Consider the following 17,053-nt stretch of genomic DNA (forward strand, 5'->3'; position numbering starts at 1 on the left):
TAGCTGATGAAGCACAAACCCTCACTTCATCCGGTGTGTTGGTCACAGGCCCCAGAGTAGCTGAAGTCCGGGATAATAGGAAGCAACTGATTTAATTCAATATAGAACTATCTACATTTCCCAAACCACAAGCTATTCACAACTAAAACAAAAGGTTTACTGAATTAAAATTCAAAACACATATTTGAAAACCACAAAGGAAGATACAAATATTAGGTTCTACTGCTCCTATAAAATCTAAGGGAACTCAGATTCCTCTTTTACCCCAGAAGAGATTTTAGTAGCCAAACTATTATTATATATACCGCAGCAGCCTCTGGTGAGTTCTTACTCTTTAAGAAAATATAACATTGGCTTTCCCTAACCAAATTAAGGAAAAATTTAGGATTTCAAAGCTATGGGGATGGGTGACCCTACTGGGTCTCTTCTACTTTAACGGATACTTCTCAATCCCCCTGAGTCATAAGTATATCAGAGATGCAGGCTGTTCACAATACTTGCCATTACTAGTTATTCTATTTTTTTTTTTTTGAGACAGGGTCTCGCTCTGTCGCCCAGACTGCAGTGCAGTGGTGTGATCTCGGCTCACTGCAAGCTCTGCCTCCCGGGTTCACACCATTCTCCTGCCTCAGCCTCCCGAGTAGCTGGGACTACAGGCGCCCACCACCACCCCTGGCTAATTTTTTGTATTTTTAGTAGAGACAGGGTTTCACCATGTTAGCCAGGATGGTCTCGATCTCCTGACCTTGTGATCCGCCCGCCTCAGCCTCCCAAACTGCTGGGATTACAAGCATGAGCCACTGTGCCCAGCCTTACTAGTTATTCTTTATAAAATTATTTAAATTGAATTTCTTTACAACCCCATCCTCAAGTCTCAATGGAGATAACATGTGTATTTCCCTTATTTTATATATCCTAATTTTAAGTATCCAATTTAACATGATTTTCTCTGATAAAAGGTACTGTGATTAAACTTGGGTCACTTTTCATTTCAGCTCACTAAAAGCTGGGTTTTTCCCCGTTTACATTTGTCTCCAGGGTGTTAAAAGATTAACAACTAGTGTAAGATATTTAAAATCATGAGACTGTAACAGGTAACAATAATTACTACATAAAGAGAAGAAAAGGAAAGCGGCTGCTATTCTCCATATGTATAGAGGCAAGAAGAACAAATTATTTATTTTCCAAAGCACTTATTAATTTTTCTAATATTAAGAAAACTCTCACTGCTATCTGGAGGAGGATATTCTTTTAATCATCTGCATGATAACAATAGCTAATGTATTTTTAAAATGTTTTCTATGCGAGGCGCGATGCTTCTTTTTTTTTCCTTTCTTCACATTATCTAATTTAAACCTCACAACAATCTTATGTGGTTCAATATCCCATTATCATCCCCATTACACAGACAAGGAAGCTAAGATTTACATATGCTGAATAAGTGGTTGGAACCAATATCTGAACCCAGGTCTGTTTAACTCTAGATTGGGTGCTGTTAAGGATTATACTATATTAATGAGGTAGCTGAAAGGACATTAAGCTTTACGATGCTAAAAGAATGAAGGAGAACTAATGAATGAATCTATAGTATCTCATTTTTATAACTCAGGAACAAAACTAAAGTAACATTCTCAGCATATCAAGGAATCTGAAGCCAAACAGCCAATCTATCAGCAATCAGCACGTTCTAATATGTGATACTGATAAAATTAGCTCTACAACAGGGTCTTTAGTATTTAGAGAGGAGATGTCTGTTCTGCCAAATGACCCAAACTCGAAAGACAGCTCAACTCCAACTTAACGGCATTTACAGTACCTGCTTCAAGGGCATTCATTAGTATTGACAGTCTATGTGGCTGAAATTTGGCTGTAATAGCAGTCTCTCTCTGCATCTCCTCATTCATTTTTCCTGCCAAGAAGAGTCATTGAAAACCTTCCAAATTTAAAGCTTAGAGCCGACAGGACAAGCAAGTAAGCATATCAGTTGGAACACATCAGATGTGGACTCAGAGTGAACGTCAGTTTCAACTGACATTACTACAGAAACAGAAAATGGGGAAGTGGGAGGGGAGAGGTGTTTTATTTTCTTATTCTAGAGTGTATTCTGTGAGTGTGTGTAATATGGTTTCTTCAAGAAACAGCTGTAAATCCATGATAATCATCATGCTGAATAATGCTGCAACATTCAACTTATCCACATCTCCTACCAGGAAGCCAAGCAGCTTTGGACTATTATATGAAATGACAATTTCTTAGCTGGAAAACTGGGGTCCATGACTAAGGCCCTTATTGCTGAGTTATTCACTCTATCATCTGTCAATCATAAAGCAAGTGCTAGTGGTTTTTTGTTTGTTTGATTATTAGTTTTTAAAACTGGTTTCCTCAGTTACTGGTCCCAGCTCAACCTGGGAAGATGTATACTAGAGGTAGAAAGCTCTTTTAAGCCACAGTTTGATGAAGGAATTGCATATGGAGGGAAGTCAGTGGACCAAAGAGATTCCAGATTCTACTCTTATGCCTGCTGGCTCCTAGTGCAAAGCCTATGTCAGACAATTATGCATAGTAACTATACAAACTGGTGCCATTATAACAATAACTTGATTAGTATCATCCAAGTGTGGGCTGCTGATTAATCGTCACCGAAATTAGACATAAGTGAGAAGAACATTACCTGTGACTTATTTTTCACTAATAGGGGGCAGCTAAGAAGAAATGAGACCATCACACTTGGAAAACAGGAATTTTTGTTGTAGTTCTGAGTTACTGGTGGTGAAAATAGGAAAACCTCTGAAATTCTGAATGTTTCTATATTTTAAAATGGATAAATGTTATCTCTCCAAAAGGATTATTATGAGAATTGAGTGAAGTAATGCCTATGAAAGTATTTAAGCTCCGAAAATGCTAAATAGAGAACTATGATCTTCTCTTCCATATTCTTCATCAGCATCACCACCACCTATGCACTCTCTGTCTATTTTATTAGGACCTTCTTATGATCTTCCATAATCTGCTGAATTTTTTTTTATTTCAGAGGTTTAGCTATAATTGTTTTAATTCTAAGGCTAAAAAGCAGAGAGCAAATTAAAATATCTTTATCAAACATTTATATTGAATTGCAAATTAAAAACCACAAGTATGAAACATATAAGGTAAATAGCAGATGAGGGCAGAGGACCAGACATTTGGAATTGCAATCTATAGCATTAAAAACATGACTTATCGTCTGGGTTTCCTCCCTTTCTGTATAAGCCCATAAGTAGTTCAGAGAGCAAACACCATATTCAAAGGGTGTGAAGGGTGTCTAGTGTTAGTCTGGTAATGCAATACACTCTTCTCCCTGTAAAACCTAAAAAAAGTCAGTATTTCAGATACCAAACATCTTGAGGGAATATGGTGTTTCACAAAAGTCAGCTTTCATATAACTAAACCTCTCTTTAAACACTGAGACTAAGACGCCATGAAATAAATGAGAAATTGCACAAAAGCTTGCTGTCTTCCCATTTTCTCTGTTCTATGCTTTTATACAGGGAGGACATCATGAGTTACTGAAATACGTAGAAATACTTGGCCTTCCTCTAAGCCAGGGGTGTCCAATCTTTTGGCTTCCCTGGGCCACACTGGAAAAAGAATTGTCTTGGGTCACACATAAAATACACTAACACTGATGACCCCTGATAAGGTTAAACAAATAAACAACACACACATACACACACACACACACACACACACATCTCATAACGTTTTAAGAAAGTTTACGAATTTGTGTTAGGCTACATTCAAAACCGTCCTGGGCTGTATACGACCTGTGGGCCGCGGGTTGGACAAGCTGGCTCTAAACAGTCTTAGCCTGTTAGGCTTGCACGTGTCCTCTGCTGTTTCCCTCGAATGCTGGCTGTCACATCTCACAGATAATTCCTGCCTTTAGGATTAAGTGCATGAGCTTTGAGAAAGCTATGGGGTGTTGAGACCTTTCCTGCTTCCTAATGAGTTCCTGGGTGTGTCTAAGACGGCTGGGGTGTCTGGAAACCTAACCTTCATTAAGTGGTGCGCTCCTATGGCATCACGGGACATAATTTTCCCCTTTCATTTGACACTGAACAAAGAAAAGTTGCACAGACAAAATTTAATTAAATAATAATATTTGGTTTAGTTTGATAACTATACAATGATACTAATAGATATTCTTAGGTAAAAATATACCCTTGAATGTAGGAAGCAAATCAGTATGTAATTGATGACTGACCATAGTTACTGACATAATTTCTTAATTTATTGCTTGATCAAACCCACCTATTACTAATCTCATCACAGCAAGAAAACTGACCATGGAGGAATTCCTACTTCTCCTGCAGGATTGAGCTCAAAGCCATCAGCCTTCTCCATGAAGAGAGCTCTGATGACAGCCCAGGTTTCTTGATTTCTAACTCACACAAATCGTATGTATCTCAGTCTCAGTACCCATTACATGGATATCTCTGTGATTATTTGTTTATAGGGTTATTTCCTTCATTTGATTTTGATCTGGGTTCAATCCTAGCTCTGCCAGTTATTAGGCAGAGCTTGGGAAAGTTAAACTCTCTTAAGCCCCAGATTTCTCACACATAAAATGGGTATGAAATACCTCCCTTGCTAGGTTATCTTGAGGAGCAAATGGAATAATCCACATATTTGTACAGCTTGAGTCTTGACACAAAAGCTATGTGCCAAAAAATATATATTGTCATTTTAATTATCTTTAGCTCCTTGAGAGCAGTCACACTATCTTAATCATCTTTGTGTCTCGAAAGCATAATACAGTATTGGCTGAGGGCAAATGTTAATAAATGTTGAATAAAGTTACTAAATGATAGGCTGTTTTAAGACTTCATAGGTGCTAGGTGCTCTCACTTTTTGAAGTAACTGGTCCATATAACACCAAGATGTACTAAGTAGCATCCATATCCCACACTAAATATAATTTTGAATTAAAATTTTCAAAGGGTTTTTGCTTTCAAAATTATTTCCAATTAAATATTTTATTTTGAAGTCAATACTTTTCGATGTCTTGGGGATTTTCACAAGGCTCTTGGAAAGAAACAGGCCTTAGTATTTTTTTTTTTTTTTTTTTTTTTTGAAACGGAGTCTTGCTCTGTCACCCAGGCTGGAGTGCAGTGGCGCAGTCTCGGCTCACTGCAAGCTCCGCCTCCCGGGTTCACGCCATTCTCCTGCCTCAGCCTCTCCGAGTAGCTGGGACTACAGGCGCCCGCCACTATGCCCGGCTAATTTTTTTTGTATTTTTAGTAGAGACGGGGTTTCACCGTGGTCTCGATCTCCTGACCTCGTGATCCGCCCGCCTCGGCCTCCCAAAGTGCTGGGATTACAAGCGTGAGCCACCGCGCCCGGCCCCAGGCCTTAGTATTGGACCTAGAGTGCTAATAGAGAAAACAGCCCTACTTTAAGAAGTTCCTAATGCTGCAAGGGAGACACACACACACACAGAGAGAGAGAGAGAGAGAGAGAGAGAGAGACAACAAACACGTACTTGTAAGTCACAAGTTACTAATATGCTGCTATGGGTACCATAGAAAAGGATGACCAGCTCAGTTGGGATGTGGATGCAGCTTCTAGAGGGGGCGAAGAAGGAGAAGAAATCTGAAAGGAGGATCGTGGCATATTTGGAACAATGTGAAGAATACAGTGTGCTCTGAATAGAGACAAGGAACATTTTCTGGAAAGGTCATTAGGTCCAGATATTGAATGACATTGCATGCCAGGCTAGGGAATTTGCACTTTATCTTGTAATTAATAGGGAGCCATTAAGTGATTTTAATCCAGGGAACGATTACACCTGTATTTTGAAAGATAACTTCTATGTAGACAGGGATGGGAGGCTGAGGAGGAAAAGGGCTGGAGTCAGGAGGATCAGTTAAGAGACTGCCACAGAGTGCTCAGGAGCTGATAAGAGTCAGGGAAAGGAGTACAGAGAGGAGGAAGCAGAACTCAGGAGAAGGAAAAGAGAGTGAGCAGGAGTCGAGAATACTTCAGAGGTCAGGCGCACGGGCTTTGGCATCAGTGTTCCCCTTTTAAAGGAAGAAATGAGCGTTACTTGCCTCTATAAACGTCAATGTCTAGCCGCCTTCTAAGGAAAGACCAGCAAAGAGCTAATTCCAGAAGTTAGTGGGCAAAGGACACATACATTCTCCAATATGACTCAAGAGGGTTTTCCGTAGCACCCAATTGTACCAAAAACATAATTAGGACACCTGCCCACCGGTCCCCTCAGGGCTTTGCTATGCAGTGGTGTTGACCAGCAGTTTTGACAATCCCTGGGAGATTATTAAAAATGCAGAATCTCAAACTCACACCAGACCTACTAAGCCAGAAAGTGCATTTTAACAAGAGACTCAGATAATTCCTATGCATATTAATTTGAGGAGCGCTGGCCTGGAGTATGTTAATTCTAATCACTCTTTTATATCACAGTCGTAAACACAAGACTAACAGCTAAACCAAGGGACATCCTAGAAAGAGAAATATTCCTACATAACTTGTTTTGAGGAAATTGGTGAATCTCGGTGTGTGATGGGATAAAGAAGATCATGAATCCTAGCCACCAAATGAGGCCAGTTTCCAGGAATAAACATGATTAAAAACAAATTTTTAAAAATTCAAGGTTGCATGAAGATAAATTGGTGTGGCTCATGGATAAAGTCAACAGGAAACTGAATGTATCATTCTTCCTTAAGTTGCAAACAACAACCAATGCACAAATGAAAAATCCTCTCCCAAAGCAGCTAGCTGACTGTGACCAATGCAAATAGATTATTCTGCACTTAGTTGCAAAAATGACTACTTCTAGCCAGCGCTCTCCCCTTTAGTGGGGTCTGTCAGTTCACAAGCTGTAGCACCCTAGCTAAATTTTTGCTTATTTGGTTTTATTGTTACTGTGTGTTTTGTGTTTGTGAGCATTAGGCCAGTGAAGACAAAAACAGCAAATAGGGAAATAAAGCAAGTGTTCCAAAATGAAAACTGAAAAGAGGCAGCAGAGGTTTGTTATAAAAGTCATGAAATTCAGCTATATGATTTGAAGGGAGGAAAAAAATAAAAGCTATCCTACCCATTACAACAGGCCTTTTCACTCTGGCTAGCAGATAAAATTTGCTGCAAAAATATAGGTAACAGCATAAACAGAAGTAGAGAAATAACAAGAATCTTAAGCTTGAGGCAGAAGGAATCAGGCTTGGAATGGGCCTCATCGAATGTTCAGGGGAAGAAAAAGTAAACACCAGTTTCATTTCACACAGCCTCTTAACGAATATCCATGGATCAGCCTGGAATGCTGGTCCTGTTCTCAGTCACTGGAGTCAGTGTGCCTTGTGCCATCCGGATATAGGCTAACAGCATCGTTAGCAGCTGCTCACAGGAGGAAGTAACACTTACCTTGAAACCAGAGAATTCACCTCAGAGTGAAAGGCTCACTGTGGGGGAGGTTCTTTCCTATCACTCTGAAAATTTATATACCTAGGACTTCAATTTGTTTCAGTTTTCCAGTAAACTTTTTTTCTGGTTGGAGGTGGGCAGGGAGAGAGAGGGAGCAGCAAAATGGCCATTGCCATGTTCTAGTTCCTATTGTGTTCTTTAACATATGGCAATTGCAATAGGTTCACACTTACTCCTTCCTCTAAAAAATTTGTTCTTATATGAAAGCTGTTAGCTGTTCTCACCACTGGTATGTCCAGATGCCTTCATTGCAATGGGAGCAGATCTCTGAACAGTTTTCTGCTGGGTTACTGAAGTGCAGTTTCAGAGAGAATAACATTCTGAATTTTGGTCTCTTAAAAAAGTCGTTAGGTTTATGGGCAGTCATGCTTGTCACATTTAGAGTGTGAATTACGTACTTCATGGAAACCCAGTTAAGCCCTCACAATTGTGCACAGCCATAATTTCTGCAGAACAAGCACCAACAATTGAGGAACTTTATTACGATTACTTTTCATGTATAAGATGCCAAAATCAACACTTCCAACGTTATACAGTAGTTTTTCTTTTTTAAAAAAGTTTTTTTTTAAAAAAGAAAAAAATAACCTAATGGGCTACTTGCTGTTCTATTCACTTTTTAGATTTGCCAATTTTTGAGTGACTGCCAGCACCAGGGACTCTTTGTAGCACCTTATACTTGGGATATAATAAAAACATGAAATGATTAAAAATACTGTGAGTGTAACTGCAGAAGGAACTATATATTCTGGGCCCCAAGGAAGGCCGTTTCTTTGCAGAATCAGACAGACTCCATTTATGTTATTAAATTGTAGCACTATTCACTGTCCAGGCTGGAAGCTTCCTGACATGCCAAAAGCACTAAATATGTCCAAAGCACACATTAGAACCTTAACCTTTAGAATGCTGGTATTCTCTAGCATTGTAACCAGAGGAGTATAGGAGTTAGTGTATCCAGTTCTATGACATCTTTTAAATGTCAAAAATGTTTATCTGTCAAAAAATGTTTATTTTTATCACTAATTCGCCAGTGAATGAAAAAAGTATGAAGAATGTAGGGCTTGTACACAGAGTAAATTATTAGTATAAATGACAGGACCAAGTAATGTTAATAGTAATAAAAGCAGCAGTTAAATGCTGCTTCTTTGAACCTTAGCTCTATGTCAGGCCACCCTTTTAAGGGTGTTTGTTGGTTGTTTTGCATACATCTACATTCTCAAATGTTGTCACGTGCATCAGCATCACCTGGAGGGCCTGTCTGCTGGGCCCTTCCCAGGGTTTCCAGTTCAGCAGGTGTGAGGTGGAACCCAGGCATTCGCATGCCTAGTAAGCTCACAGGTGATGCTGACACTGCTGATCCAGGGTCTATGCTTTGAGAATTGGCATACATAATCTAATTGAATCCTTTACCATCCATCAAAGTATTTGCCTATTTTATAGATGAGGAAACTGAGGCTTACAGCAGGGCTCTTCCACGGACTAACTGGATAAACTTGGGCAGGTTACTTAACTTCTCAGGCCTCTGAGGGTGATCATTTGCATGAGGACTTTTCTCATGGCCAGATCGTGTCCTTTCCATGTAAACGAACCCGACTTTATCCGAATGTTAATCCATGTCTCTTTTTTTCTACTGCCCATTACTAGTACCATATCAGCTCAGATTTATGATCTGCCAGCTGTGTTGTGATTAGATGTCATCCCTGTCTTTCTATTACTCCGATATTGATAGATAAAATTCTGTGGTGATGCATCGCCTGCCCTTTCAAAGGTTACTGCCAGCAGATGCTAGGAATCAATACAGTTCTTATCTGTCACAAACCACAAGAAAAGCATGGTAAACAAGGCTCAATGAAAGGCCTGTGAACAGGTCAAAGAGGGAACTCCGAGATGCACTCTGCCACCAGCTCTGTTTCCCGACCCACTCCAGAGCCCAGCTTTGTTGGATCTCAGCTGTCTAAGATTTGGGCCCTATAGCTTAGAGCCAGGCCCAGAGTCCAAAACCATCTTTGGTGAACCTTGTCGTGGACACTGGCAGCCAAAACCAAGAAGCTAAAACTCTACTTTTATTATAACGTGTTACTAAGATCAATAAGATATCTGAGTTCTTTGGAGGCAAGTACTAAAGAAATCTAAGGTTTCCTTTTCTCCCTCCGTCTCTCAAATCTAAGGAGATGCAGCAGTTCACATATACTTTTCTTTTCCTCCATCCATCTTTCAAAGAGGAAGAATGGGGAAAATAAAGATAAGAAGCACGATCATTTTTCTTTTTATTTTTTAGACGATTGGAGCTCAAAGCATAAAGAAAAACAAATGGTAGTCATAGGTGCTCTAGAAAGCTTTTAATTTTTTTAAAGAACATGAAAAAAAGAAAAATGTTAACTTTCCAACTTTTTTTTTTTAGATGGAGTCTTGCTCTGTCACCATGGCTGGAGTACAGTGGTATCATCTTGGCTCACTGCAACCTCTGCTCCCCAGGTTCAAGCGATTCTCCTACCTCAGCCTCCCAAGTAGCTGGGACTACAGGAGCGTGCCACCATGCCCAGCTAATTTTTGTAGTTTTAGTGGAGACAGAGTTTCACAATGTTGGCCAGGCTGGTCTCGAACTCCTGGCCTCCAGTGATCCACCCAACTCGGCCTCCCAAAGTGCTGGAATTACAGGCGTGACCCACTGCACCCAGTCTTAACTTTTTTTTTTTTTTTTGAGATGGAGTCTTGCTCCAGTCTTGCCAGGCTGGAGCGCAGTGATGCCATCTCGGCTCACTGCAACCTCTGCCTCCCAGGTTTAAGTGATCCTCTTGCCTCAGCCCCCTGAGTGGCTGGGATTACAGGCACACGCCACCACCCCCAGCTAATTTTTATAGTTTTAGTAGAGATGGGGTTTCGCCATGTTGGTCAGGCTGGTCTCAAACTCATGAGCTCAGGTGATCCACCTGCCTCGGCCTCCTAAAGTGCTGGGATTACAGGCGTAAGCCACCACGTCCAGCCAACTTTTTGGTTTTTTAAAGGAAAGAGTTGCTTTATCTACAGATGAAAGCAGAGCTAGGGTCTCTACCTATCTGTTAGGGGTCTACCTCCTTAAGGTTCAGTATAGCCCAAGAGGAGCTAAAGGAGTAGCTTTCCTCTAAACACTGTCCAAGCAGATATCCTGCCATCTAAAGATCTCATCCTGAACTCTTCAGCATCGTTTTCTCCCTCTGTCACTCCTGGCTCTATGCCCTTCCCACCTCATTTCACTTTAGCTCTAGCCTCTCCTTTGCTCAGTCCTGTCTCCATCTCTGAGATAATGGCTCTTAACCCTCTTTGTTTTTGTTTTTTGTTTTTTTGACAGCGTCTCACTGTGTCACCCCGGCTGAAGTGCAGAGGTGCTATCATAGCTCGCTGGAGCCTTGAACTCTCTGGGCTCAAGCAATCCTCCTGCCTCAGCCTCCTGAGTAGCTGGGACTATAGGCACATGCCACTATGCCTAATTTTTTTTTCTTTTAATTTTGTTTAGAGACGGGGTCTGTCTATGTTGCCCAGGCTGGTCTCAAACTCCTGGACTCAAGAGATCCTCCCAGCGTGGCTTTCCAAAGTGTTGGGATTACAGGCATGAGCCACCATGCCTGGCCACCCTTTTGTTTTAATGTGCTTAGATTGACCTCTCTGGATTAGTCTCAGGACAGTCTCTAATGATCCAATGTGCAGAGAATAAGACAGGTAGAGCTCAACACTCTAAGAAACGGTTGCCTTCCCTGGTTTGTATCAGGTAATGTCACCTCATACATATTGGTTGTATGCTGGATGTAACAGAAAGAACTCTCAATGGTTGTATCACACTGTATCAGGTAATATGTGGCCAGTGGGCCTCTCTTTGTGCCTGATGGCCTGAATGGCCGAGGCCTGGCCAGTTTTCAGAATAATGAGGGGGTATAGTTGCTAACAAGACATTAGGTCAAATGGCTACATGCGAATGACTGACACTGATTGATGAGGGGCTGTGCTTATTTACTGAGTCATAATCGATTTTAAGAAAAAGATTCCCAAGTGCTTTTTTAAAAATTTTTATTTATTTTTTTGAGATGGAGTCTCACTCTGTTGCCCAGGCTGGAGTGCAATGGCACGATCTCAGCTCACTGCAAGCTCTGCCTCCCAGGTTCACGTCATTTTCCTGCCTCAGCCTCCCGAGTAGCTGGGACTACAGGTGGCTGCCACCACCCCTGGCTAATTTTTTGTATTTTTTTTAGTGGAGACTGGGTTTCACCATGTTAGCCAGGATGGTCTTGATCTTCTGACCTCGTGATCTGCCTGCCTCAGCCTCCCAAAGTGCTGGGATTACAGGTGTGAGCCACCATGCCAGGCCTACCTCCAGGTGCTTTTAATCAGACCTTTGGTAGGTACCTTTTTGGGAATTTGCAATGTAGAGTCTATCCACTTGCTACACAGGCCAAATGCTTCTCAATGCCTGAGACAAGCTGTAAGAGAGCCTACCATGAGGTAGGCTAAACGTCATGAGAGTACACCTATTATGGGCACAATGTTTCTTCCTATATAAAACCATCAAAAACATTATTTAAAAACATATTGAGAAATCGTACACAAAAATAATGCTAATATGAAATTATTATTTAGCTATGCAGGAAGACTTAGACTAGCTTTAATGGGCTCTGATTCTCATTTCAATGAGAGCATCTGTTACTAAACCCATACATTAAGAGTCCCAGGACCTCTGCACCACTACTTTTTAGAATTAATGCCTCTCTCAAAAATTAACACAGGGCAATTTCATTCTAATTACAAAAATTATATACTCATGGTAGAAAAAGTAAAACAAAGTAGTATAAACAAAATCCCACAATCCCATAACTCTGAGATAAGGATTATTAATATTTTAGTGTATTCCTTTTTCATTTTCATATGTTGAGGGGGTGTATGCGTGTGATGTGCACATCTACATAAATTCTATAATTTTAATGACTCTCTTGTGTGTCCATCATACAGGAATACGAGAAGTCATTTCACTGTCTCCTTTTTGTTATATATTTACATTGTTTCTAAGTTTCTTTTTCTGAAAATGTTCCACTGAAAATACTTTTGTAAAAATATTTGTTCTGGTTTCAGCCTATTTAGAAAACATCTTTTTAACATCAAAAATTTCATGCACTCCAATAAAGTTTTTTTTTTTTGAGACAGAGTCTCGCTCTGTCGCCCAGGCTGGAGTGCAGTGGTGAGATCTCGGCTCACTGCAACCTCCGCCTCCCGGGTTCAAGCAATTCTCCTGCCTCAGCCTCCTGAGTAGCTGGGATTACAGGCATTTGCCACCATGCCTGACTAATTTTTTGTATTTTTAGTAGAGACAGGGTTTCACCATGTTAGCCAGGATGGTCTCGATCTCCTGACCTCATGATCTGTCGACCTCGGCCTCCCAAAGATCTGGGATTACAGGCGTGAGCCACCGAAGATATTTTTTACTATTCAGGATTTTAAAATCACAGCAGCATGTATATATTTTGTGTCACACTTTTTTTTTTCTGCTAAGGAAAACTCAAAGTAACAAATGATTCCAACCCAAAGGGATTTGAGACCCCTTTACTCCTTATAAAAACTCTTGTGTTACCAACTAGGATTTGATGGATATATATAAACAACTTATGCTATTCTTACTTTGAAAGCACTCACTTTTAAGGCATTTAGAATCTAAAAGAATGAAATCAACTTCAAAATGTAAGTCATAAGTATGTTCGTCCCATAGAAAACACTGAACACACTTTAAATGAAAGATTAAACAACAGGCTTACTCATATTACAAAGGCTGATCAGGGAGCCTTTTGTGGTCTCCCACGACTAGGTTAAGTGCCTCTCCAGTGTGTTTCCATAAGCACCTCACTTGTCCTGTTTCAGCACTTATTCAAACCTCTACATGCCACCCTAGGCTTTGATACAGTAAAAGCAAGCGATGAACAAGTATCTCCTCTGAACCAGGCATTGCGTACCAAGCTCTGCAAAGCCATAGTGGATGCTTATTTTCTTTGTTGGTAGTGTGTCTGGCAACCAACACTTCTTGAGTGAACAAATGAATGAACAAATGAATCAATAAATGAATGAGTCAATAAATGAGGATTCATTTTAGTGTTTCTTCACCTAAGCTTTTCTATGCCCTTGATGGGTCTTTTTTTTTTTCTTTAAACATTTTATTTTGAAATACTTAAAGACTTACAGAAAAGTTGCAAAAATAATGCAAAAAGTTATCATAAAGCCTTCTTCATCCACCTTCTTCTAATGTTAACATCTTATTCAGCTGTGGTACAGTTATGAAAACTAAGAGATGAACGTTGGTACAATACTGCATGATTTTGACAGTTTGAAAGGTACCAGTCAGCTATTTTACAGACTGTCCCTCAATCTGGGTTTGTTTCATGCTTTCTCATGATTAGACTGAGGTTATGAATTTGGGGAAGAATGCCACAGAGGCGACGCACCCCTTCCTTGCATCGCATCATGAAATACATGACATCAAAGTCTTACTATTGGTGACATTGACCTTGATCCATTGGTTAAGGTGATGTATGCCAGGTTTCTCCACTGAAAAATTATGACTTTTACCTTTCCAGCGTCTGTTCATTGGAATTGGAGTCACTGACATCCAGCTCATCCTCACGAGGAGGGGAATTTAGCCTCATCTCCTAAGAGGGAGCAGTATTAAAGAATTTGTAGATACATGTGTATGTTAAAACCACCAGAGGAATAAATATTTGGGGGAAAATACTTGGAGGCTGTGAAACTATCATGTTTCTCCTTAAACTTTCACTTGTTAATTTTAGCATCCACTAGTGGATCTTGTCTGCAGAAATTACTTCAGTGTTCAAGTGGTAGTATTTTTATTTCTTTCACTCCTTAAATTGAAATTCTTCTGTAAGGAAGACATTTTTCTTTCCTCCCATGTATTTATTCAGTAATTTAATTATATCAGTATGGACTCACGGATATTTATTTTGTTCTTTGGTTTATAATCCAGTACTATCATTACTCATATTTTTGTTCAAATTCTTTCACCTTTGACCATTGCGAGTTCTTTCTGTTATATCCAGCATAACATAATTAAGAATTAAGGAGAACTTAAAACTAAGTTATCAAGAACCACTGTAAACAGAAACAGGCAAACAATGAAAAGAGAAGAACAGAAAATGAGTTAATTGAACATTTTATGAACAGATTTTTAGGAAAAGAGGAATAGTAGTACGTTGTTTCAAAATAAGAACAATAGCAAAAGAGCTGAGAATCTGCTATAGTACTATGTCTATATATATCTTTTCTGATTCCAGTGTGACAGTTTACATTCACAGAAGGCAGCTGGGTGGTGAGGTCCCTGTAACAAGAGGAGGAAGATGAGATCGAGAGTCAAATTTTAACAGAATCAGATGCTCCCTGCAGACTGCTGCCTCCACCCGTGTGTTTAAATACTACTCAATTAGGATCAACATTCATTTTTTATTAATGCTCTTCTGAGACAATGGCTCTTTTATCTGCATTTTATCTTCCAGCTACATTAAGACCAAGGACACTCTCACAGAAGATCTAAAGGAGGAGACCCTGATGAATTGGGAGTTTAAAATACAAATGGAACTTCCTTTGTCAGTCTTGACTTGTTTTATTAACATCTGAAGGTTGATTTATAACAGATTACCAAGCAGGAGAGAACTGTTTGTCCAATCACTTTACTTAACACACACAATTAGAAAAAACAAACATTCAAAAATGTTTCCTTTCTGTGGGCTAATGGATGGCACATTCAGTTCTAAAATAGTCACTTCCATCTCTGTCATCTATTGTAGCAACCAAGGACAGGTGTACCCTATCTCAAGACCACAGAAAAACATTCTCTGCAAAATGAAGGTTTCAGAGACCTAGTTTTTCCATGAACACAACAAAAGCTCCTGTACAAGGATATTTGTGCTGATGATGAGAGCTCTGGTGGTGGAATCAGATGGAGCTAGGCTCAAATCCTGTTTCAACTGATATAAGCTTTGTAACCTTGGGTAAGTTATTTAACCTAAGCCTCCATTTTGTCATCTATAAAAATGGAAATATTAAGAACCATTGTAACTGATGCGAGGATGAAACAAGACAATGAACGTGCTGTCTGACATTATAAGGATTCAATAAACAGCAGCTATTATGTGACAATGATGATGATTTCTCTTACTATCCTTCTTTCCACACCTACACATGAGAACAAGGTGGAATGGGGTGGAAATGGGGAAGGAGAGTCTACTGCCTGACCCCATTTACTAAACAAGGATGCCATGAAGGTGAGTGAACGACACCACAGTATTTCTGCATCTCTTTGGTGGGACACACACACACACGCAAACCATTATATTAGGAATGAAAAGTCTGTTAGCATTAAGAAAAATGTAAGGCATTCATTACACTATGTTTGCTCTCGAAATATTGTTTGCTAGACTGCCACCCACCTACCACATGCCCCTCCCCTTCTTGAATATACATACTTACATCAGGAAAACAGTTTTCTGCCTGCCTGTTTTTAAACCCAAGGAATCATAACATCTTCCTATTTTTAGGAATTCAATACCAATACTGAAATTTCCTGTTTTCTCATGACGAAAGGAAAGAAGTGACTTTAACCTCTAAGAGAGAAGGAACCTGAGTGTTGTGTTCACGGTGCTTTCTCCAGTGCCTAGAACATATCTGGCCCTTAGTCTTCCTGGGCCTCTGGCTTCTGGTCTGTAAGATACAGGCTATGCCAAATCTGGGAACCTTGGCCAGTGCATTCTTGCTGTTGTATTTCCTTTATGTTCCGGCTTTTCATTACTCAGCTATTTAGCCCTGCCTCTATTCACACAGAAAATGCTTTTGGTATGTATTTCTTATATTTTTACATGCTCCAGTGCTCATCCCTCATAAAATCATAGAAAAGTTTCCCTGTCTCCACCACTGAATACACCTACCTGTGTTGTAAACACAAACACTACTCCTACAAAACAGGTTGTCTAATCTGTTGATAATTGGTAACCATATAACTCAATTGATAATTGGTAACCATATATCTCAATTAGGAGATAAAATGGATAATTGGTAACCATATAACTCAATTAGGAGGACAGTAGTCCTCAAGTGGTCATTCCTGGACCACAGCCTCACATCATGAGGAAGCTTGTTAGAAATGCAAACTCCTGGGTGTCCTTTCGGATTGAATGCGTCAGTAACTGTAAAAGTGGGGCCCAACAATGTCTTAATAAGCCTTCCAGATGATTCTGAGGCCTCCTGAAGTTTGAGAACCATTGTGGTGAGAGATGAGTTACGAAGGTGTGCAAAGGCAGCCTTACCCGCCAGCATTCAGTGTGCTGTGGGCATCAGCCAGTAGGATTTCCAAAGGGGCTGGACTGCACCAGTTATTCCAGGGAGCTGCTTATTGTGCTTGAAACAAAGGTAATATTACTCAGCCATGTCTTAATATTAGGTGGCTCTGACAGATGTTACTCATAGCAGCGAAATGTAACATTTTGAAGCATAAACCAGCATTTACAATGCTCAATTGTTCTAGAATACTGTAACTTTTTCAGCTAGGATCTCTGTGCAG

The 17,053-nt window shown here is 40.0% G+C and overlaps 1 protein-coding gene across 7 annotated transcripts in view; it reads right to left on the reverse strand.

The window, feature by feature from the left end:
* Positions 1-17,053, reverse strand: part of CADM1 (cell adhesion molecule 1) — a 333,594-nt gene that overhangs the window by 75,749 nt on the left and 240,792 nt on the right. The window contains exon 1 of one of the 7 annotated variants that reach the window (XM_063635439.1): positions 1,817-2,010. The exons of the other annotated variants lie outside the window; for them this stretch is intronic. Coding sequence (XP_063491509.1) covers positions 1,817-1,904 — 88 coding nt within the window. The 5' untranslated portion in view covers positions 1,905-2,010. Of the gene's footprint in view, positions 1-1,816; positions 2,011-17,053 lie in introns of those variants that run through there. 7 annotated transcript variants of the gene reach the window in all.

The sequence above is a fragment of the Symphalangus syndactylus genome, chromosome 3 (assembly GCF_028878055.3).
Source record: "Symphalangus syndactylus isolate Jambi chromosome 3, NHGRI_mSymSyn1-v2.1_pri, whole genome shotgun sequence".
NCBI classification, from domain to species: Eukaryota; Metazoa; Chordata; class Mammalia; order Primates; family Hylobatidae; genus Symphalangus; species Symphalangus syndactylus.